Source organism: Sylvia atricapilla, chromosome 3 (genome assembly GCF_009819655.1).
Source record: "Sylvia atricapilla isolate bSylAtr1 chromosome 3, bSylAtr1.pri, whole genome shotgun sequence".
NCBI lineage: Eukaryota > Metazoa > Chordata > Aves > Passeriformes > Sylviidae > Sylvia > Sylvia atricapilla.
In genome coordinates, this window is record NC_089142.1 from 10,899,145 (window position 1) to 10,923,941 (window position 24,797).

At 41.0% G+C, this 24,797-nt stretch overlaps 2 protein-coding genes across 3 annotated transcripts; one reads left to right on the plus strand and one right to left on the minus strand.

Annotated features, from left to right (window-relative positions):
- The first annotated feature begins 245 nt into the window (after positions 1-245).
- LOC136358763 (zona pellucida sperm-binding protein 2-like) lies at positions 246-13,833 on the plus strand. Of its 2 annotated transcripts, XM_066314761.1 has the most exons (22): positions 246-303; positions 553-605; positions 2,720-2,812; positions 4,003-4,130; positions 4,815-4,958; positions 5,546-5,629; positions 6,198-6,365; positions 6,435-6,531; positions 6,623-6,846; positions 7,595-7,748; positions 7,824-8,032; positions 8,120-8,237; positions 8,384-8,589; positions 9,062-9,179; positions 9,696-9,865; positions 10,670-10,743; positions 10,822-10,949; positions 11,762-11,951; positions 12,370-12,511; positions 13,073-13,169; positions 13,311-13,383; positions 13,476-13,833. In XM_066314761.1, the coding sequence occupies exons 1-22, from the start codon at positions 281-283 to the stop codon at positions 13,477-13,479; spliced, it is 2,697 nt and encodes an 898-aa protein (XP_066170858.1). In that variant the 5' UTR covers positions 246-280; the 3' UTR covers positions 13,480-13,833. The 2 variants fall into 2 exon arrangements, with proteins under 2 accessions (XP_066170858.1, XP_066170857.1); XM_066314760.1 differs by lacking the exons at positions 7,824-8,032; positions 8,120-8,237; positions 8,384-8,589; positions 9,062-9,179.
- A 7,942-nt stretch (positions 13,834-21,775) lies between these two features.
- Positions 21,776-22,294, minus strand: MSGN1 (mesogenin 1). Its single transcript, XM_066314302.1, has one exon. The coding sequence runs from the start codon at positions 22,292-22,294 to the stop codon at positions 21,776-21,778; it is 519 nt and encodes a 172-aa protein (XP_066170399.1).
- Between the last annotated feature and the right edge of the window lie 2,503 nt (positions 22,295-24,797).

The following is a 24,797-nucleotide window of genomic DNA, read 5'->3' on the forward strand; positions in this document are numbered from 1 at the left end:
TAGTAACCAAGAAGGAGCAGATTTAATCAGTAAAGCAAACAATCAGGTGATGTGAATTACAGGTGCATAATTAGGAGGATAAACAGCTGGAAAGGGTCTCATCAATATAAACGTGGTAGCCTTTCTATTTAAGACAAGATAAAAAGCCAGAAAGGCTTTGCTTTTTATGCAAAACTGAGAAAGAGTTGCTGTTTGGGTTTTTTTGTTTGTTTTTTTGGGTATTTTTTGTGTTGTGATATAAAGAAAAAAGCACCACGCATAGAGGCTGAGCAAATGAGCCATGAAGCTGAGCCTGGTGCAGAGGTGAGAGCGCTATGGCTACTAAACATAAATGATCTTACTTAAAACATTGAATGTATTAACTTTTCTGGTTTGCTTTCCCTAATTTTCTAGTGATGACTAAGGAAAGTCCCTTTTTCTAATTGCCTTGTCTAGAACTGTTGCTCTAAACTTGAGGCTAGCTTAATATTCTGAGGAAAACTTTCTGAGCAAGAAATTTGTTATCAACTTGTCACAGCTGAAACTGTTTCTAATCCCTGTCTTCTCTTACAGGTTGCTACTAACAGGGATATTTTTCTCTGGGGTGTGGACTCAGGAGACATCAGGTAATGCTGCTTTAAGCTGATTTCATATCTGTTTCCGAGCTTTTCCATAGGTGATTTCTAGGTTTATGTGTGTGTTACAGAAGCTTCTGAAGCTCTTGTGGCAGCCTTTCCTGCATGTTTTTCTGAGAAACTTTAAACATACAGGGATTTGCTGGAAACTACACTCTTTAGTTTTATATGTCACTATAATAAGCAAATGTTTCTACCTTTCCTCACTCTGGTAACAAGTACTGATGAATCAATAAGGACTTTATTCTTATTTTCTTGAGTGTAGTTGTTGTTAGTCACCATACTATGTGTGAAGTCTTTTACCATTGTTTAACCCAGGAGATGAGGAATGAGGAAACAGCTTAAGTACCAGGCAGCTCTTTGCTCATTCCTCATCTCCTCCTACCCCAGTGGAATGGGGAGGAGACTCAGGAAAAGCCTTGTGAATTGAGAACAATATCTTAATAATTTGAGCCAAGTAAAATATGACAATACTAGTTATAATGATAATTTTAATTTTTCGAGTTATAAAACCTAAGAAAAATTTGTGGTGCCCAATACAGTTACTCACTACAACTGATGCCCAGTCTGTCCCTGAGCAGTGATTGGTGCTACCAGCCAATTGTCCCCAGTTTATATATAGGTCATGACACTCTATTTTATAGAATAGACATTTGGCCAGTTCAGGTCAATTGTCCTGACAGTGCTGCCTTCTTGTGCACCTCCTCCCTGGCATAGCATGAGCCACTTAAAAACCCTTTGGCTTGGTGCTAAGCACTGCTCAGCAACAACCAAAACTTCAATGTGTTATCAGCATTATTCTTGTACTGAATCCAAAATACAGCTCTGTACCAGCTACTAGGAAGAAAATTAACTCTATCCCAGCCAAAACAAGGACAAAATATTATAAAGATAACAGTGATTCATCTCAGAGGAAACCGATTTCTTAGCCAAAAGTCTTTCCTTACAAAACAGAGATAGTCCTGAAGCAGCAGATGCAGAGAGCTGTTTCTAGGATTCTCTGCCCTCACTCACTGTGGGTCCTGTATAAAATGCATGGGCAATCTCCAAAGATCAAAGTAAATAGATACTGGAGAAGTTTTGTCCAGCTTGGAGCAATTATCTAGCTTCTGCACTGAATCCAGTTGGTAGCTTGGAGTATGGGTGGAATAGGATCATGTTCACCAGCATCTGTCTGCTGCTCCTTAGTGTGACCATCTCTGACGTGGGAATTGCCTCACTAGTAAACTTCAGTCTACAGTGCTGAACTCTCTAGGAAAAGGAATCCTCTCAGCCCTTAAAATGACCATTACTGTAGAAGGTCTAGTTAATGTTAGCTCATGATGCCATTGAACCCCTGTTTGAAGCACCAAATCCCCATTAATTATGCGTGCATGTCAGATGAGAGAAGCCTTCCCTGGTCTCTAGTCCTACACTTAGGACAGTGTGTACCTGTTTCCTGCCTGTAAGAGTTTGGGAGCCATGGCCTGGTTTATGCTGTGGCGCTACCTTGGGACTGGAGCTTCTCAGGCTGTTGCCTTTGCTCCTGTATGCTCCTTTCCCAGTATGAGCCAGCTGGCTTCTGGCACAGGTACCTGGGCAAGCGACCAGGGTGGGCTGATGGACTGCTTCTGTGGCTGCTCTACACTCAAACTGGCTTTTGGCTCTTCTTGTGAATAGAGAGGTGAAGGTGGAGGTTTCTGATTATTTCATGCTTTGTTTAAGGTTTTGTTGGTTGAGATTTTTTGGTTTAGAGGTTTGGGGTTTTTTTCTCTTTTCAGGAGTGTGTGGGAGTTTCACATTCTGTTTTATTCCATCTAAGGTGCTCAGATTGGGACAACCAATGTAGTACCTTTTTAGCCCTGTTCCAAAATCCTATTTCCATGACAGACTTTTGCAGGTAATGTTGCCAAATCATCAAGCAGCATTACTAATAGGATACTCATTTTGGAGCTAGTTTTTCTCCTGGAATTACTGCCAGTATAAAAAGAAACTCTCACCCCTCCTGACCAGAGATATATGACTGGCATAACACTGACTTTATAAAGCAATCTGGAAAGTAGCAGATTTGTTTGTGTTTTATTTTGGATCCCCATCTTACCAGCTTTTTAATACATCCACTACAGGACTCATGAGTTTAGAGTGCTCAGGGAACCTTCTGAGGATAACACTGAGTGCAGAATACTTGGAAGACAAATACTTATCTCTTTTTGTTATTGGTAAGTTGATGCAGAAGAACTTGGTGACAGAATTACACATGGTGAAATATTTAAAATTCTCTGAAGTGCTTCTATAATAGAATTCCCTGGATTATTCTACTATTATGTAGCTTAGTAGAATGGATCTCATTATAAGTAAACCCAACTGCTGCCTTGATTTCTATATAGCCTTTACTGTCAACTTGTTTTTTGATAACTTAGCCATGATTAGACTTGATTTTGCTATCTTTGGGCTCAAATTGAAATGTACATGGTGGTTTCTAAGCATGTTAAAGCTGGTGGCTTTTCTTTGTGATGAGAATGTTTTTTGTAAGAGCACATACCATCCTGAAAATTCACTAGCTGAAGCTGGCACATTATTTGTTTTTGCACTAGTGGCTTTTCTTGGTTTCAGCTGGGTGGAGGCATATACTTACTGAAGTTTAGGAAAAATTAGCTGGGCCCTCTACCTATGGACTTAGTAGTCAGCAAATGGTACATTTCTGTGAAAAGCATCACAGAATGTCCTGGAAGGACACAGTAATAATACTTCCGGGCTATAAACACCTGCTGTAAGATTATATGTATAAAATGTAAATTTGGCCTTGAAAAAGCTCTCCATACCATCCATTTCTCTGGAGGGCTAAACTTGTGTCAAAACCCACTTGAAATGTGTTCTTTGTTCAGACATCTTCACTCATACACAAATACTCTCTGCTGCTGCGATACATATATCTTAAACCATAAAGTGATTCCTTTTGCAAGGAAAGAACCCAAAACAACTAAACCACAAAATGCTAAAAAATCTCAAAAACATAAAAATTGTATGCTTACTAAAAGCATCCAAGCTGGTCTTTAGTGTGTTCATCATCCTGGTGAATTGTCTCCTGAAGAGACTCTGCTGGGCAGGCGTCAGAGAAACATGAGCCTGTGCCAGCCACAGTCCTGATGTTGCTGTTGTCATCTGTCACCACGTTGGTGATTGAAGTGTTTCCTGTTCCAGTGTGCCTGTAATTTTACTATTCTTTATTTCTTTGGACTTTGGCACAGGTCTTTCCCCACTCTGCAATTTTTTGAGCCCAGGGAATGCAGCTGGGCTGCCTCAGAGCAGATTGAGTTCAATCTTTTATCCCAGACCAGGTTTTTCAAGGAGTTGGCAGAGCAGGAGTTATACTTGCTAATACAGCTCTTTGCTGTTTATTTGTCTGTAGATCAGTCTGGCACAGCCTGGGAGCTTGACGAGGCCATGGCAGCACAGTGTGGCTATACAGTAACTTACAGGATCTGGAGGAGCATTGAGTTCCGTGCCTCTGCACTGAGCTGCCATTCTCACTTAGAGGTAAGTCTGTTTACATTTTGACTACAGTGCTCTTGTACACTAACTTTGTGAGAAATTACAGAATTATTAATGGACATTAACTGCAGTGTCATAATGTTTTGAGTATCTGTTAGCAGAGAATAATTTAATTTTCTTCAAATGTGTCCAGAGGTCTGAGACTATTCTGTGGTACTGCCATTTGGAGGGCCTACAGGTGAACACATGAAGTATACCACTTCATGGTATATGGGCCCTTAAAGTGCAACAATTTTCTTGTGGATTACATAAGGAAATTGCATCTGGCAGCCGTGTTGCACTCTGTCCTAACAATATTTAGTGTCTTGAGACACATCACAGTAAAAACTCAAACTTTGGTTACTGGCTCACTGCTAATATGTCATAAAACACAAAATCAGCTATCTCTTAGGTTAGTCTGTTTGTTTTCTTTTTGTCCATTTCTGGGACGGTGCAAAAGAACAGACCTGCTGCCTGAAGTATTTATGTTGCTTTGTAGCTATACACCTTATGTGCATTTATCTTGTGTAGTTAATGAAGTTGAAAGTGATAATGCTTCAGTATGGAGTTGCTCTTCTGTGCAGAGGCTGGTGGATGAGTTTTGTAATTTGCTTTAGGGTCACAAGGATAGGTGGTGCTCAGCTAGAGAAAATCAGTCTAACGAGCAAACAATTCCCTTTGCCCATGCAGGAAGATGTGTTCACAGTAACTATACAAATCAAAGCATCTCATACTCCTGATATGAGCAATGCTACTACTCATCTGAAAAGTGCAAGTTGCCATTATGGTCCATGGAGTCCCAGGGAGTTAATATGTGAAAGTAACTACATGGAGGTAAGTACTTATGGAAAGTGCTAAAAGCAAAGAGGTAAGTACTGCAAGATGCTCTTTTAGACTGTGTTTCCAATGCATATTCCTAGAAACTAATCAGCTTCAGACTGTTCCACCATAAGCAGTTTGTTAGTGAGTGCACAGTTTGCATCTTAAATTAAATGATACATTTATATTATGATTGTATAACCTATATTAGCAATAATAGCTAATAAAGCTATGAAATAGTATTCAAACGGTTAAGCTCATAGCCTGAACTCACTGAATGTTGCCCCAAAAATCTTATTTGAGACAACAAAAGAAGTTTCCCAGCTGAATTTGCAGGGGAGGAGTGCAGAAGGGGAAATGGACTCCTCTTGGAAGAGGACATGGGAGTCAAGAACACACTCTGGTCTAAGTGGAAATAGAAAGTAAAAGATAGATGAAAAATAAAAAGAAACTGAAATCAAGCAGACTATAGGTAAATCATCAGGCATGGTGGCATCTCCATCTAGGAAATGCTGATGTCCCTTGAAAAAGGCTGTATGGTGTTGAAGACAAGGAATAAGGAAATAATCAGCAAAACCCTTACAGATGTTTTTTCCCCTCAGGTTTCTGTCAGAAGGGAGGTTCCACAGACTATAAAAGACTTTATTCAAGATGAACCTGAGGACTGGAGTCTTGTATTCCCAGAAGTAAAACTACAGATTATCTATCTACTAAAAGCTAGTGCTACCTCTGGCACAATCGTCCTTCTTTTCTTTAACCATGCAGTACTTTCAAAAAGTAATGAAGTAGCAATAACAGAACTTCTGTATCAAATGGTTTTAGTATATTTTTATGGATTAGAAGTACAGACAGCTGTAGGCTATGTCTTCAAGGAAGAAATCATGTCTTCCCCAGGCAAGAGATTGTGGGGGGGGGGGAAAAAAAAAAAAGAAAAAAAAAAAAAAAAACCACCACAAAATAATATGCCATGGCCCAGATAAAAACTGTGAAGAGGCTTTTTTTTTTTTTTTCTTGGACTCTGTATGTGCAGAGTCTGCAGCAGTGCAGTTAGTGACATTAGTTGTTCTCTGATGCCCTTAATGTGAAAAGTTTTCTGTATGTGTGAGAAGGAGAAAGCTGGAGGGATATCCCACTAGTAAAATTTAAAGTAAGGCAACAAAACTTCTGAGCAATTCAACTCAGTAAATCATTCAATGCAGTAAACCTGTTACTTTGAACATCATGTTTAAACTACTGATGAATTTCTCTGGGTAGGCAAAGGCAGAAGAAGCCTCAATATGGCAAATAGTATTTCATCAGCCAGAAGAAAAAAGGGCTCTGCTTTTGAGCAATGCTTGGGGTGCAGGCTATGGACTCAACACCACGGACTCTAGGGTTCTGCTGCGAGTGCCGTACACTGCTGCCCAAGTTCAGCTGATTGAGGTTGGTGTGCTCCTGCTGGCCCAACAAGCTGCCAGGCTGTGCAGGTCTAACCAAGTGCCTTCCTTACAGGATCAGGGAATTACCTTTTCTGTGCTGAGATCAAGTACATTTTACAAATACCAACGGGTGATCCTGATGCTGGACACTGCTGTGGCATGTCCTGTAGGTAAGGAGTGTGGTACCGTGCTCCAATGACAAAATGTGCAGGGACAGACTCACAACTAGTGAGCTGACAGCTTTCATGTCTTGTCCCTAAGATGGTGTGGACTACACAAACAAAACAATCACCTGGACTGTTCCAAAGTACACTCCACCTCTCTCTGCTGGAGTCACTACCTCTAAGGATGTGCTCGTGGAAGCTGGTGTGGATCTACACAAACTCTCTGCCAAGGAAATGGCTTCCAGGAAATATGTGTTATTGAATGAGTTAAAAGCAATTACAATGAAGATTCCAATAGGTGCTGAAGGCGGTTATTACAAGGTAGGTGACTTATATTAAGTGCCATGCAAGCAATATTCTGGGATGTTTGTTTTCTGATGAGGAATTATTTTTCATCTTGTGCCTTTCACAGGAAAGGTGGGATTGAGGGAGAACAAAGGGTATCTTAAAACTTCCAGAAGCCTCCAGACCTCCTAAGATAGTATTTATAATCACCACCTTATGAAGAAATTCTTTTCTTGCAAGTGCAGGTAGACAGAATCCTACACAGAACTATTGATTCGTGATTTCCTCAGCTCAGCACAGAGCTTTCACCTATTAGTCCTGATGTCATACTCCTTGGAGATGGTCCAAACTGGATTGTAAAGCATGCATGTTTTCCCATTCTCTTAAGTTTTTCTCTGTATTTCACATAGACCACTTAAGAGAATGGGAATAACTCATTAGTCCAGAAGACCACATACTCTTGGGATGGGTTGAGGCTACACATCTAAATCTAGCTGCATGGGGTCCTGGGCAAATATAGCAACTGAATTGGTGAAGTTGCAGGAGCAGCCCTATTCACTGTGAAATAGTCCCCTGCTGCTTTGAACCTTGGGGAGTGGGAAATCATTTTCCACTCAGTCTTCTGAGTATTCTGAGGTAATCTAAACAGAGATAAAAGAGTTCAGGATTCCTGAGCAAAAAGAGCAATTCGTTGGAGCTGTGGATTTAGCTGAACTTGGGATGTTCCAACATAACTTTAATGCAAAATCAAGCCATACTAAAGGGTGCTGATTTGAAATTCTAGACTTCTGTGGATAATGGACAGCTTGGGGTAAAATACACCATCAACCTGTTCTTGGAACACCAGTGGGAAGACAACAAACGGAGACTAACCAAAAATACTATCATCAAGGAAATAGAAACACCATTTGAACAAGCGGAAGTTGTTATAACCAGTAGTAAGTGGCTGAACATTGAATTTACCAAAGGTTTTGATACTGTTAAGTGCTTAATGCTATTTGTTCCTTTTGTAGATTTAAATCTGAGTGCGAGGCTAATGAATGTTACAGTGGGAACATTCCTTCCAGATGTTGAGCTTGTGAACTTAACCATTGAAGGGGTTGCTGTGGCTGTACCTGAAGCTGTTCAGCATGGCTACCTAATACACAGGACCAGATATGCTAATGGAAGCAAAGCATATATAATAGAAGTCCTGCTTGATGCACCAAGTGTTAAAAAAGAGGTGTGTGCTAAGACACTGCAGCATCCCATGGTATAGAAATGGTGATATCACTTGGTGATTTTTCATGTCTAAATATGATTTTCCTAGTACATGAGAGAGGACGTGAGAACATGCACCCTGAATGTCACACTCACATTCATCACCTATCCATCAAGAGAGACCTTTGCCATCCCAGTAATTGTGCTGTCACTTGTGAAAGATGCAGGTAAACTTTGTGGAGCTAGGGTTAAACTACACCAACCTGGCTGCAAACTCTGGCTGTGAACTGGGCTGATTTCAGCCAGGGATACTGCCAGTCCCAGGGAGCTGATTAAAGTGATGGCAGCTGGCTGACTCTTGGCTGTTTTGCAGTCTTGCCCAGTGCAAGAGGGTTCTGTGATGAGAGGAGCCTTCATCTCATTATCACTCATGGGAATGTGGACCAAAACTGGCTACCTTTCATCTCAGACTGGCACCTGACCCAAGAGGCTGCACAGAAGTACAACTATATTCTGAGGGACAATGGCACTCACCTGGCAATCTCTGTCCCTTTCCTTTCTCCCCATGTGAGCTATGAGGTAAGGCTCCCAATGTGTAGCAATTGAAAGGCATGTTCTGGCTGTGAGATGTCAACAAGACACAGTATATCCTCTGAGTAAAATAAAACTTCTCTTTGAGACAGTCTTCAAAGGTATAATGGAGGATTATTTTCTGCCCTTGTAAGAAAACTTTAATTTCCCTTTGTCGATGTTGAGAGAAATAGGCAAGGAAAGAAGAAACATATTCTGCATTTACTTTATGGCTGAGTGTCTTTAAGGATAGCAATAGCTGCAATGAAGTTTGCATTGCATTTTTTTGCAAAACATCTGGAAAATCTCACTGTGTGAGCTTCTGGATTAAAAACACCTTGTTTAAATACATCCTGTGGATTTGACTTGGCTCAAGCAGCATTATCTTTGGCTTGTAATAACCTGCCCTCTTGGTTTTTGATTGCTTAGGTCGAATAGTGTGTCTTAATTCTCTTGTTTAACTTGTGACTGTCATCTCTAGGGATTTCATACCTCTGCAATAAAGGCTTCATTCTACTTAACCTTGAAGGATGGCATCACCTTGGCTCAGAGGAGAGATTTCTCAGTTTCCTGCATATTTTCACCTTCAGAGCTAATACGTAATAACATGTTGGGGATTAGCTGTTAATGCTATTTGAGTTGCAAAACTAAGCCATGCAGTCTGAAATGCTTCTAGGTTTTAGAGTTGTGTGGCACTCTGTTTGCTTGCCAGATTCCCTACCAGTTAATATGCCACAAGGCAAGTAAAATTAAATATTGGAGTGACTATCCTGTCAAGTACAGAAACAGGGGAAGGAAGTGGGAAAGTCTACTTCCCTCACACCTCCAAAATCAAGAAGCCTTTTAAAGGCGTTTTTGTGGTCGTTTTGAGGGTTGGATAAGTTGGGGGTTTTGGTGGAATGGGGGGAGAATCAGTATATAAATTAGTAATTCTAAAGCTACTCGTCAATATTTAAATGTATTGAATATCTTGGCTAGAAAAATCCTTTTGAAGAGATTGAGAGCTCCTTGTGAGCAGCAAAAAACTTGCCAGCAAATCCATTCAGAACATTTTTGTTAGGCTATAAAAGGACTTTGATTCTTGATTTGTGTGAAAATGTGTATTTCTCTTTCAGAGTGCCTGCCTAATGGCACTGTAATTATTACTGCAATCAAACTGGTAGGTGGTGAAGACCTGGACACTGCTCTGCTTGTCTTGAGGGACAGACAGTGCAAACCCAGCCTAGTGACAGAGAAGACTGCAATCTTCAAGTTCAATGTGAACACTTGTGGAACAAGCAGAAAGGTAAAGTCTTAGTCACATGAAGTTTACTCTGCTTTGGCATAGGGTTATTGCCAGACCTGGCAGAGGTTCAGAGGTGAGTTGAAGTTGCACAGAAGTCACAGCTGAAACCAGCACAGTAGTACATCTATATTCTTTTTCTGAGCTTACTAAATTCAGTTGAGCAGAATTTCTTATTAAGTAAAAAAAAAATTAAGGTCAGAGGTGCTTTCTGAAACTAGCCTTCAGTTTGACACTTCTGAATTGTTTTGTGGTGGGCTTGAATGCGAGTTTATGCTGCTCAGATATACTTGTACACCTTGCAGAAGCTCTTTGGGTATTGCTAATGATTATATGGCCAAAGACTAGAGTGGGTACTGTTCCTACCACCAAATACAGTACCAATAGCAAATAGGCAAAATAACAAATAAGCAGATTATGCCTGAGTTCAGATCATCATAAATGCAGCTTGTTTCTGAATTGTTGCATTTCATTCTACTCACTGATTCAGTAAACAGACACAGCTGTTGTTTTTCTCAGAACACATAGAACACTCAGTATGTGTTCAATATGATAGAACACTCCCTTTCTAGAGTGTTCTATCATATTGAAGCTAATAAACTTTCTTCTTGACTATGGCATACCTGTCAGCTATGGTCAGCTTTAATACAGTGGGCATTGGGCTATTGGCTGGTAATTTCTGGCTGTTTCTAAGCATACTCTGCTCAATGCAATCTGCCAGAAAAGGGGAGGGAATGTAAATATTGTGTCAAGCACTAATCAGGCTCTAATGTGACTGTCCTATTTGTAATGATGTACATCTTCCAGTTCAACAGCACAACTGTGACATATGAAAACGAGGTACTCTATTTCAGACCTAGCAATGATACACCCATATACCAGTAAGTGTCATTCCCTAACAAAAGGTTGTACATGTTATTTTGGCTGTAAAAAATCTAATGCTAGATCTCTTCTCTCAGACTGAAATTTCTCTGCTCGTATGCAGTCAAGCAGACTGCTGATGTTCAGTATGAATCTAAGAAGAGCCCACCACCCAGTGTCAAGCCTGGGTTTGGCTGTCTTGCTCTTTCATTGAAGCTTTTCAAAGGTAACATCTATGATAAGACCATATAAAATCACTGAATGGTTGAGGCTAGAAGGGACCTGAGATTGATCTTAGTCATTCACTCTGCTCAAGCAGTGCAGTGTAGAAAATGTTGACCGGCACCATGTTTAGATGAATTTTAAATGTATCAGAGGATGAAGTAGGAAATTTTTAAGCTCTCTAACAGGAATATTCTATTCCAAAATGCAACAAAAATGGTCAAATATCTGTAGTGGAACAGACTTAGCATCACTGAGACTTGTATGGTTTTCCTGCTTCATCTGGGCTTGATGTAAGTTTTGTGTTGTGAATGTGATGTCAGCTTCTCTCTCCTACCAATTCCTGAAGTGTTGCTGAGCAGATTCAGCAACTCACTGCAATAGTTGTAACCCTGTGTCAAAGATGCAATACTGCTTTAAAATGATACTGATGCCAGCAGAAAGGGCTGACTGAAGCCTGAACCAAACACTCACAATGACTGGAATAGCCATTATGATTTCTTTTTAAATTGATTTTTCCTTCTTACTCCCTTTGAGACAATTTTGAATAAAAAAAATCTTACTCTAATGGCCTTTTGCATACAGAGCATTTCATTTCTGGATCAGCAGAGCCAGGGAATATGGTTGAGATTTTTGCTTTCATTGCTCCTCTTGCTTTCTTGCCATTCTATCCCCATTTCTTGACGTTTGTATGCTGTCCCAGGTTTTAGTATTACTGTGCCAGAGTAAATGGTAGTGGGAAAAAGAGTGAAGTAGAAAACTTGTGAATGTTTTCTCCATAAAAAGGGAGCTCCTAATATCAATACTCTCTTGCAGAGAAATCCTATTCAGAGCCCTACCAGGAATCAGAATATCCTGTGGTAAAATATCTCAGGGAGGCTCTGTATTTTGAAGTTGAACTGCTCCAGCCTAAAGATGCAAGACTGGACCTAAACCTCGATGATTGTTGGGCTACCAGCTCCCAAAGCCAGGACAGCTTCCCTCAATGGCACATCCTTGTACATGGGTGAGGAAGGCTTCCCTCCTCTGTTTGGTAACTGCTCAGCACAAGGTGTTGTGCCTCAGGTGGGAAGAAAGGGGAAGAGGCAAAGGTGGAAGTGGTAGAGGTCACCTTCTATGCAGTTGCTGCTAATCAGTGTGGCACATGTTGGTGTCAGCACAGTGGCTGTGCCTTCTGGGGGCAATAGGTCATGTGAGTCGCCAGAAGGGCTTCTAGCTAACAGTTCTGGCTGGAAAGAAAGAGCAAGAAGCAACCCTGACTGTGGCCAAAGGCGGGGATCCATGAACTCAGGACATGTCATTCATTTCCCTATGACACAAGGAAAATGGAGAGGAAAGCTTTGCTGTATTTCACCTCTTTTCTGTGTTTGGAGATCTGGTTGAAGCTTTAAATTAAGTATGTTTTCTCTCACTTTCCTGAACAGGTGTGAAAACGACCAAGGCTCCTATAGAACTGTCTTCCACAAAGTAAATTACAGCCTCAGAGTAAAATTTCCTCAGCACCTCAAGAGATTTGAAGTGAGGATGTTCAGCTTTGTCCAGGACACATCTCTGTTACAAGAGCAGGTGAGATGTCTCTGCTCTGTCATTGACTGTTGGCAGCCCCAACAGGTGAGCCTGGGGTGGTGCATGCAGCCAGTGCTGTGTAAGGGCTCAGCTGGCCAGTGCTCCTGGGGCTGTGGAACACCTCCTTGAAGGCACAACACTCTGGAAGGGGTGAATAAAGACCAGCCACTACAGTTCAGTTTACAGAACAAAATTATAGACTCATTCAGGTTGGAACAGACCCTCAAGATTCTCAGGACTGGCCTTTGATGACCATCATACCCACTAAATAATATTGTGAACTGCCACATCTACTCATTTTTTGAACACTTCCCAGGATAGTACTCCACCACTTTCCTTGGGAGACTGTTCCAATGCTTTGCCATTTTTCAGTGAAAAACTTATACCTAATACCCAATCTAAACTGCTGCAAGTGCAATTTGAGGCCATTTTCCCCTTGTCCTGTCACAAGCTGGCTGTGAGAAGAGGCCATCCCCCACCTTGACACAACCTTCATATCCTTTGGATTGGATTCCAAATAAGACTTCCCTAAAAATAATCTAAGTATTTTTTGTCTTGTAGCTGTATTTCCACTGCAGTGTGGTGATCTGCAACACTAAGCAACAGCCTTTAGACATTTTTTGTCCAAGTAGATGCAATCCTGGGAAACCCAGATTTGGTAAGAAAACAGGCATGTCTCAAGTCTCTCCTGTGTTTTTGCTCAGCAATTTGGTATGTGCTCTCACAAGTTGTGTCAGCTCACAGACTTCTAGTCCTAGATTATTCTGTACAGGGAATTAAAAGCTGAAATATCTTACAGCCCACAGTGCACATCCACATGGGCAAGTGTCATCTGGACCAGTGCTTGTTAGGAAGAAAAACAATAAGGAGAGGTTGGTGTCAATCTTAAATTACACTACTGGAACAACAAGTGTACTGCTGCTCTAATATGACAGACTTGTGTGTATTTCTGTTCTCTCTGCAGGTGAATGTACCAACTTCTGACTGACTAAACAAGAACTACTTTGTTTTATGAAGTCACAGCACAGCCTGCTGTCAAGATTCACCATTAAAATTGTTTCAGTGGTATCTATTGGGAAAATAGATTGTCAGTGTCTATGGAGAAAAGGGTCACCTAACCAATATTGTGTGTAACTCTAAATTAAATGATTGTATTGTTCTTCTCTGTTCCTCTACAGCATTAAACTTAGTCTTTTGTGTGTTCATCTGGCCTACTCTGCTCAGCTAACATATCTGAAACTTGTGTTGCTTTGCACTTGGAAGCATCTGGCTTTGGAGTAAGGGAGGAAGATGGTAACAAGTATGAACTTAATTATAATTCACTTCGCGCTTTTTTTTTTTTTTTTTTAAAGCTTCTGTATGAATAAAGGCTTGCAGGGAGCTTAATGTCAGTAAAAGAATGCACTTTTTTTTTTTTTTTTTTTTGAGTATGATGGGATGAACATCCTTGATCCTGTAGTGGCTGTTGACAGGAAGGCTGTAAACTGTGATTCTTGCAGGAGTGTTGTGGCTCTGCAATGTCAAGTTGCCTTCCCTTGGTGGATTAAATCACTCACAGGTAATGTCAGTGACTCCTTAGCTGACTATCCTGTCAGCCTAAATGGGAGCAATTTTTAGTGAAGACTTGTAATAGTAATATTGACAGTACATGGACTCTATCTGCAAAGTGTTAAGGATTTTTCCTCACTAGAGGATGTGATGCTTAGGGGTCCTGTCAGATTTTCCTGCGTGTGTTTTTGTTTGGTTTGTTGTTTTTTTTTTTAAATGGGTAGAAAATTTCTTGGTTTCTTCTTTGCATCTGAACAGTGGTGTGAAAAGAGTTTGGATTCAATATTGTATTCTCCTGTTCCAATGAGAGCTACTGCTTATCATGAATCTTGATCCCTTAGGGGTAAATACACAAAAATGAGTGGATGCTTTTTAACTTTAGATTAAAGAGAATTATATAACAGGAAATTTCTATGAAAGCTAACTTGAGAAAGAATGTATTTTGTGAATCTGTTAGCACTTTGTGCAACATCACGGAGTAGAAAAAATCGTATTTCTGTTGCTGCCTATACAAAGACCCCACTAAAGAGTTTGTGCTGTATTGCAGCTCATGTAACTCTTGTTTGTCTTCCAGTTGCCTGGTAAACATATCTGTAGTAGATCTCTTACTGTCATTTCTGGAAAAATCTGTGTGAGCTTCATGATGAGGAACACATCAAGACTGTTTTCCAGTAGAGAAGGCTATTGTGATGAAGGATTCATTTTGCTGCTCCTGTTGTAGGTGGAGACTAAAGCCATGGAGTTGTGATATTGAGGAATAGCAACACGGGAACAGCAGGAAAATGCAGAACACATTAAGCCTGACTGCAAGTTTGACAAGTCAGTGACTTGGTGCTTCCCCTGTGTTAACCCTCTGCTCTGAGGACTGGGTAATGCTCAGTCCACAGGCAAAACCCGTTAAGAAATCAAGGGAGATGCCTCTAATGTGCTGCCAGGGTTTTGCACCTAAGAGAACACAACTATAGGTGCTCTAAGCAGTGTGGTGACTTCCCTGTGTCTTACATTGTGCTGTTTCCCCAAGAAATGAGATTGGTAAGCAGTGTTTTCTTCAGCTGAGTGAGTGACAATCTTCATCTGCCTTCACAGTGCTCTACCAGCACAGCACAGGCTGCCTTGAGCAACCTGAGGCACCTTCTTTCTTACATCTGTGTGGGGAGAAAAGTGTAACATTTAGAGACTGCTGTGAGAACCATGCCTGCAGTTGAGCAGCCTGTTTCAGTACTGTTAACTCTGTCTTGGTTGTGGTTTCCTGGGTTTTCAGATTTTTCTTCAAACCAAGACTCAAGGACATCATGAGGCAGAGAAATGTGGTATTTACAATCTAGTCTAAGGCACCTTCATTTATTTTCATAAGCTTACACATAAGCTTCATAAAAGCTTCGTAAAAGCTTCATAAGCTTTCACACCTTGAGATGCTTTATCTGCTGATGGGCTTTTAAGGGTTGTAGAAAAGCAAGGTGATGTCCAGGTACACGGTGGCTCTACACTTCAGCACTTCTAAAAGCTTTGTTTAGTGCCATTTTGAAGGATGTGTATGTAAAAAAATCATCTTCTCTATTAACCTTTCTGATATGTGGGAAAATTCAGGGACATTTCCCTCGCTGGCTGGACAAGGATTATATAAAGCTTCTTGTCAGATGTTCCAACATTCTGTGAGATACACAAAATCCATTTGAATATCAGTAAAATCTTTTAAAGACATGATAGTAGTACTTGCTCTAGCTCAGAGGTGTCTGTTTATACTAAAATTCAGGAACTGCCTTCCTGGTTATATATATATATAAAAAAGAAAAAAAATCTTCAAGTGTTTTATCAACACCTCTTTGCCTTTTAAGTGGATATTTTATGACCACATGCTTTTACCCTGGTATTTGGGGTGTTATTTTTATATCCCTGTTAACACAAGTTGAAAGCAGATCAATCTTCTTTGTTTATGCTTAACGTCTTCTGCAATTTCAGCAGGTGAATGACAAAAGTGTAACGGCAAAGAGAAGTCTGTGATTTGTTTTTATAGGAAAATGGGAACAATAACAGAAATGTACTGCAGATAGTTATTTCCATTTCAAATAAGTGTTAGTAAGTCACTGCTAATAAGTAACCTCATATCTGGTCACTGATGGGCAGAAATCTCATCTTTTCCATAGTCTATATTCAATGACAGCTAGTATTTTAAAACTTCACTGTTTTGGTAACTTAAAGTAGCAGCAACCTATTAATACTGAAAAACTAAGAAAACTGATATTTACTTTTTTTTGTCCCAGTTAATTTTCTCTCACTGGAATATTCCTTTGCTTTTTCTCTTAAATACTGAAGTCTTCAGTAAGTGCTGTGCACCTCTATCCAAAGGAAAACATGTTCTGACAGTTCTACTGATTTGGAAAGTGTAAGGAAGTTCAAGTCTTGGCTTCTGCCATAAGTCTAATTGAGTCTTTAGCCACTTCCATGTAATTTCTGCTTCTATTTATGCCTGTGGATCCAGAAACACCTAAACACAGTGCTAGCTAGAATGCTGGAAGGACATGTGCTTGGAAAGAAATGCTTCAAAGTATAAATAAGGAGAGTCTTTCTCCTTATCATCGCATAAAGTACTGTAAGAATGCAAGCCTGGGCTGAGGTTGGTGTATAAATAAGAAAAAGTGAGGGTCTTGATCAGGGAAGGGGGTTCAGCAGGACCCAGCCTCTATAGCTCATTAGAAACAGACAGCTTTATTGGATCTGTGAATTCTCTTTTGAATTTCCTGCTTGTTAAAGACAATAAGAGGGTTTGTGGTTGTATGGCAGATAAGTTGGGGAGCAGAAGTCAGTCAGATACTGGCCCCTTAGAAGCTGGGGGTGTATTTATGTTTTTGTGGAGTATTTTTTAGCTACTGCTAGGCCAAGCTGGAAGGCTAGCTCCTGGCTTCCCCAGTCTGAGGGGATATGGCAGCTCCCAGATAAGCAGCTCTCCCAAGGAACTGGCTGAAGCCCATTTGCAGGAGGTTTTCTTTGTCCCAAGCACACCTATGTGCAGCCCAAATGTGTCACCATAAAACCTCTTGGCACCTACATGGTGCTCCTCAGCATAGAATTTCAAAGCCCTGTGTGTGTGTGGGCGGCCCCAGGCTCCCCTCTGCTTTGGGGAGTGGGGGTGAGTTCTGTGCATTACCGAGCTGGGGCTTGCCTCGGGAACTTCTCCCACGTGTGAGCCTTTAACCACTGGGGAATATTCTCTCCAAGGTACTTATTCTTACCCTCAAGAAGTGATTTGACCTCCTTGCCCTCCTCAGGGTCTATGTCTAGGTATTGCTGCCGCTGGCAGACAACACTGCTGCATCCTTTGGATAGAGGAGGCAGAGAAGTTGCCCTGCTCCTGGATTCAGGTGGAAAGCCTGCCCTGCTGAGTGAGGCTGTGCAAGCCTCCTGAATCCTGGGCTAATGCCCTGCCTGCAAGGCCTCCTCCTTTGCATTGCTGTGCCTCCTGCTAAATAGAGCACTATCATGTCCCTCCAGCTGCTCCAGAACAGCCTCTCGTCCCTGAAGTAGAAAATGAAACCCCAAGTCTATTTTGATATCGTTGGTACCAGCAACTGCTCCCTCCAGCAGCACCAACTGCCTGGCTCATGGCACCAAAGGAGTTAACTGGTATAAAATCTATTGTATCTAACTGCCTCTTTTGCCCTGCCTTTTTCTTCACTAATAAAAGGGCTGGGATGGATGTGGGGCTGCTATCCCTCTTTTCCCTGGCTACTGAAACTTTTAGCAGTCTGTGGTTCTACCTGGTCTCCCTCAGCAATTCACCCAGAGAGGAGGCAGGGGCACAACTCTTAGCATGAAGAACAGCTGATGGGGTCCAGTTGTCTCACCTGATTTGGTGCCACTTGCTTATTTCTCTTGACCTCAGCCTGCTTCTGGGCTGTTTGTCCCTGGCTCAGTGAAAAGTGTGTATTTTAAAGCCCAGAAATACTCGTTTAAAAGGTAAAAAAATGTACTTGTGTGCAGCAACTGATGGTAACCACCTCATTGGTAAACCGAGAGTGAAGGAGTAGTTCAACCAAATTGCCAGGCCTTCTGTATTTCAAGGCTTCTTTCTCCTGAGCTTCTAAAATCCATTTAAATTAATTAATTTCTGTAGAAGATCTTTTAATATACTTTATTCCTTTTCAGCATTTGAAGACTTTTCTTCTGTCCTTTCATTTTTATGGTTAGTACCACTTAAGAAATATGATTTCATGTACCTGAGAGCATTGACTACAGTAGAAAACTATATTTTAGGGTTTTTTTCGTTAGGATCCATGTTCTGTTCTGCAAGTTACTAAGGAATTTGTGACATGCTTATCTGCAAAAGGGTGAGCCCTTGAGGAAAAAAAAGTTAATTAAGTAGGATTAACCCCAGTTCCTTCTCCAGTATCTTTTTCAGCATGGTGAACAAGTCTATCAGAGCATACTTCAATTTTTTGTCCCTGGCCTTTCAACTATTTTAGATTTATTTCTATGCATATTTTTAACATATTGTGTTGAGAGAAGGTGCTCATATGTGAGAAGTGTTCTCTGCTTCTGTCAGTTGTGCAACTTTTTCAGACTGAGGTTCAAATTTTTGCCACTTTTCTCCAGATTACTGTGATGTTGCTGTTAAAGTTAAATACAGCTTTATGGACCTTATAGTCCTGAAAGTTAGATCTTATAATTGTAAGTAGGGAACTTGCTCTCTTTCACTTGGATATCCTAAACTCCTGGGCCTATAGCAAAAAGAAGAGGAACCTTAACTGTATTCAAATTTATTGAGAACAATAAAACCCAACATTTAATAGCAGCAGGCCTTGTACTGTCTTGTACTATGAATACAATAATTCAGATTATTTTCTCTGGATTGGTGAAATATGTGTGTCAAAGGGAAGCATTACAAAAGGTGGGGCTTATAGAGATGTTTTATGTTAGGCAGAACAAGAATTCATTTCTTTCCGGAGGGAAGGAACAAACCTGACACATCCTGGGAAACCTCAGTCACAGGCAGGTACTAAACCTACTTCTTCCTCCCATTCTCCCCCCCTTTCCTACCCCAAGTGAAAGGAGAGATCCCCTGAAAGGAGATCAAATAAGTTAACTGGAACATGAGTACAATGTATTTTAATAAACTGTCTCTCTTGTGGATGTGGGCTTTGGCCCCAGTGTGGGACAGGGAGTGATTTAGTGCAGCTCTTTCCCCAAGGGCAGCTTAGATGCAGCCCGGTCATGCTGGAGCCTGGGGCAGTGGCCCCTGGAATGCTGGGGCCAGGGAGCAGACACAGCCAAGGTCTGGTTCACTGAAAGTACCATGCTCTTCTGAGACTCAGAGCCTTGCCTCATGGGTTACCCATGAGCTGTTGCTCCACCTTGGACTTAGAAGGAGACAGAGGAACTCCCTGGACAAGTAAAAAGAACAGCTCAGCTAGTTCAGGACCTTTACCTCCCTGTTTCACTGTGGTGGTGGGGAATGCTGACTGAGCCATTTCTCCAAGGTGCAGGGTACCTCCTCCTGGGACACTTTCTCCGTACAGCATCACTCAGCTTTGTGAGCAGCAGCTTTCTGAGTTATCAGTCTTTGTTTGCAGATGGGTAAACTAAGGCAGTAAGGCTGGATGACCAGCCAAGGTGCTAAATAAAATAACAATGAAAGAAGATCCTTCTAACTCCTTGTTTCTCTGCTTTAACCATGACCCTATAGGCTTCCATAGCTGGAGAGCAGTCTCTACAGAGCAGTCTCTACCTGTAGTCTCACACCTGTAGCAGGTGTAGAACATTCAAAAGACAAATTTAAAAGTCTTCCCACAAATAGCCTTTTAGGTCTTTGAGAAAGAATGTGGGATCAGGCTTTCACTTATGGTTCTGTGCAAAGTCCCGGGGTAGGGTCTAGTTCCAATCCTTTGCAAAATAGACCCAGATTGACCTTCCCTATGTGGCAAATCTGCTCAAATCTGGATCAGCTGCATAGACTTATACTGAGAAATACTCTCTTGACATCAGTGTTGCCACCTCATATATCTAATTGACAATTTTACGGGGCTTAAAAAAGGTATTTTCCTTATATTCTTGCTGAAGCACTAAAACCTGTAACAAATCTAACATGGGTTAGTTACAGACAGAAGCATATGTGATATGCTTAAATGTGGTTACATCCAAGTGACAGTAGTACCTGCATAAATTTGAGGGTAGTTGCTTTTTTGTGATAGTGCTGCATTTCATTCTGATTGATCCAGTATGCACATACCATGTGAGAAGAGCACTGAATCAGCTTAGGCTGATCCTTGGAGGAAAAAATGTACAAAGATAATTTGTAATTCCTTCCAAACAGAAAGAGGGAAAGAAAAAAAGAGAACAAAATTTTAGCTTTGTGGTTCTCTGCTACAGGATTTATCCACAAACCTAAACCATCAGGCCACACAGACTAGCTGCTGTGTGGGGAGATAAACCCATTACTTTCCAGCTGCTGTGCTCTCTATGCCTTACAGCTCCCCCAGCAGAAAAAGCTAATATGACTTAATTAGCTTCCCACAACTGGGGTTTGCTCCTCTCTGGCTTGTTTCATATGCCAAATCCTATGAATCAGTCAGACAATGAGATTTAACAAAGTAGCACATACTTTAAGTGGTGTGGTGCCCATCAGTTGAAAGTCAAAGTAATTAAAGATTAAAACTACATCTTAGTTGTTTTGTTGTTGTTTTTGTTTTTTACATCTTTGTGTGCATGTGTTACAGAACTGTGACTGGCTGTAGGAAATGGCTGATCAGCCGTCAGGATTTTAGTAAAAGGATACGATTACCAAAGCCCTCCTAACTTTCAGTACACCTTGAGAATAGAATTTCACATCTTTGTGAACCTGAATCAATTTATTTCATGTCAGAGAGTAAGACATCTCAAACTAATCTTATTTGTTTAAGAAACACAATGTAAAAATGTCTTCCAATCATTTATTGGCATTGAAGAAGGGGTTTTTTTCACATTAAATATAGAAAAATTATATACTTTTGTATATATTAATAAAGAAGAGAGGACTTAACAGCAATTTATCTACATAAAATGTCAGTTTGCTTATATTTTATTTTCAATATTTAGCAGTCTTCACTAGATTTTACTTATCTTTCACTCAGACTTATAATACAGGATACAGACTATGACACATTTATTTGTTTACATGCAAGGATATTCTTACTATTACTTAGTTTCTTGATTTTAGGTACAGTGGAAACATGGATAATAGACAATACTTGAACTAAATACATGTTCTTCCTCATCCTGTGATTAAAGTGCCTACAAATCAATACACTTAGTATTCTTATGAAGCAGTTGTCATTTTTAAAATTCATTTTAACACCTATGGATTTACAATCGTCCTTATAAAATAAGCTCAGTCAGAATAGTGATACATATGTAAATCCCAGGAAGATCAGATGGATTTTTTTTTTTACTTTCATATCAGACTATGTTTAATATTTCTCAAATCTTAGGAAAACAAAAAAAATAATTAAAAAAAAAAAAAGGTAAATAGCAAGACTTGTGTCTCAGGAACCTGCAGCTCAGGTTTTCAGGTAATCAATCCTACATCACCTTCCAGCATTGTGTCCCAGGTACAGCGGTGGCTCCCCTCCCCTCACACCGTCCTCCTCTCACACCAGGCCCCACCGCACTCTGACAAGGAAGAGATTTGATGGTTTTTTGGTTTGTAAAGACCCTGAGCGTGCCGGGCAGTCGCTCCCACTGGCTCTACACCCTCTTGACGCTGTTGAGGAGCTCGGTCAGTTCGCTGATGTACTTGATGGTGTACTTCAGGGTCTGTATTTTGGTGAGGGGCTGGCCCCGCTGGCTGTAGACGGGGGGCAGGTAGTTGCGCAGCGTGTGGAGCGCGTCGGCCAAGGTCCTCATGCGCAGCTTCTCCCTCTCGCTGGCCTTCCTCCTGCGCTGGGCAGACATCCTCACCTTGGTGCCCTTGGGCAGCCGGGCCTGCCCGGGGCTGGGCAGGTAGGCGGGGGGGAAGTCCACCAGGCCGTATCCCACCAGGCCGCTGCCGCCACCGCTGCCGTAGGGGGGCTCGGCCGCCGCCGGGCAAGGGGACGACGAGTAGGATTCGAAGGAGGGCGTCGGGGACAAGCTGTGCGGGGGCGAGATGGGGTGCAGCTCCAAAGACCCAGCGGAGCTCTTCCAGTCCCAGGATGACAAGCAGGCGGAGTGTTCGGAACCCAAAGCGTCTTCCATGGTTATCAGTGACTCGTGCAGTTTGTCCATGCTGGAGGAGCACTCGGGAGAAGCGATGTCCTCTGCCCACCAGCAAAGGCTGGAGCCGCCGGCTGCCGAGACCTTTTTATGATGGAGGGAGGAAAGTGACAGAGTGGGAACACGGGTTTGGTGCGAGGAGTTCAAAGGAGCGCCAGAAGTGCTAAGATAGAAAATGAACTCCTGATGTGCTAGTTTCTTCTCAGTGATAATTATCAACCTTCAGCTAAAAAGCCTTTAAGCTAACAGGCAACAGCAAGAAAGGGAGAAAAAAAGATTATCTTCTTGCAACTAAACCAATTAAGGCTGCGCATCTACATTGAGTGTTGGCTGGAAGGAAAAGTGGTGAGAGAGGAAAAAAAGAAAAATAGCCATTTTACAAAACAATTTACAAATCTATAATTTATTGGTTGCTAACACAAACCCTAAATTTAAGCCACTGAGCCCTGATTTCTGGTAACTGAATGTGGTGGCAGTAGAGCAGTGAATATGTGACCCATGCTGACTGCTGGGTCTCTTATCTGCATGTTAATTGTGAAAGTCAAAGATGGTTTGTTTGGATTTGTGTGTATTATGGGTCTCTGTGGATTTCTCCTCTCATGAGATTGCAGCTCAAGAGAAACCAATCACTTTGGTTTTCAATATGAGAAAAGAGGAAAGAACTGCAATGCATTCTCCTGCAGTTTGTAGCTTTATGTGCTATTTTAATACATGACTGGGAAATTAGAAAGGAAATCTGTAACTGTAAACAAAGTCAACGGCCCATTAAACAATAGGAAAATGTAATTAAAAAGAAAGGTCTAGGAAGCAAAATATGCAGTGTATAAACTTTGGGTCCAGACAAATGTTTTCCATGGAAATTTAATTCAAAGTAATATACAGATTATATATGTGTTAGAGAAGACTAGAAGCTACTTCTGTAAAATTTTCTGCCTCTAGGAATTTGTTCTTCTGGCAAAAATGCCCTTTTCCCAGCCTCAGTTCAATGCAACAGTGGTTATATGTTACACAGTTCAAGTGAAAATGTATAACTTACAAATTAATATCATTAATAAAAAGCACTTTTCATCTCTAAGTTCAGTGCAGCTTATAGTGATGATTAATGTTCTCTATTACTCTGGGGAAATGGATAAGTGGAGGCAAGGAGGAACTTTCCCCAAATCACAGAGCAAAGCAGTAGGAGAGCCAGAAAAATGGTCCAAAACTCCTGAGTTCTGCAGCTGCTGAGCAGCCTGGCTGCCAGCCATGACTTTGTGTTGGCACATAATGGAAGCAAAATGTAATTTATAATGAAAAGAAGGGGAGAAAGAGTGTCAACCTGGAGGAAAAATAATAGTAGGATTTATTTTAGAGTTTCCTTCTGTGTAATGATCTCTGTGTGCTCCATAATCCACTCCAAAGGCAGGGAATGCCTCAGCATGGCACACAGCCAGAGCATGCTGAGGTTTTCTGGAACGTGCCACTTCTTTCTGTGAAATCCTCGCTACAACCACACAGAAAAAAATCCAATCCAGTACTCAGTGCAGTCACTGGGAAGGCTTTTGTGAGTTTTTATGAGTTAGACATCAAAACATTAGGAGGCATCTTATGGTTAGGAGGCACTTACTGGTTTTATGCTGAGATGAATAAGAAAGTACCAAAAGGTGAAGGATTTTTGTATTTCAACCAAGGCTGAGAAAGTTTGACTATTATGACATCTACCCCACACAAGAACTCAGGGCACAGCTCCTACAGACAGGATTGCCTCGTGTTTCATAAGTATCTCATCATATTCTGACCTCTTCCTCTTTAGGGAAAATGAGGTGAAACGGTCCTAAGAAGCACAGAGATGCTGAAACTGCTAAAAACTAAAATTAGGACAAGATGGCAGATATTTTCTGTGACTTCAGTGATCTGAATTGTTTCATTGAGTACAAAGAAACGGTCATAATGGCACAAGTTAGACACAAGTGCTAATTGTGCATAAATAGGGAATTTGTTTTGTCCCACTCTTTTTCCTCCCTATATTTGTGTTATAGTGTCTCTTTCATTTAATAGGGCCCCTGCTCTTATTTCATGTCCTTTTTTTTTTTTTTTTTCTTTTTTTTTTCTTTTTTTTCCCCGTTAACGCAGCAATTTAAAAACTAGAAATACAAAAATATAAGGAGGGGGAGATGTAAGAGAAGGAACTTTTTTGTCCAGGTGTGAAAAGGAAAAGAAGTTTCCCAACATATGTATGTATATGTGCATGTATACATGTCTGCATGTACATAATATATGCATATGGAATATAGAAATATATTAAAAATACACATAATGAGCATGTATATAAACTGTTCTGTATAGCAATTTTCATTTTGGAACCAAATAGTAATTTAATGCAATCAAATTTAGAAGCATACACTTCAACAAGTCGCGTGTTTGCTGACTATAAATAATGTAGCCCACCAGATAATTTATGGGTAAACCATAGGAAGTGTTGCCCAGACACCAAGGGGGGAGAAAAATTGGTGTGTGTCCAAGATTTTGTAGAGGT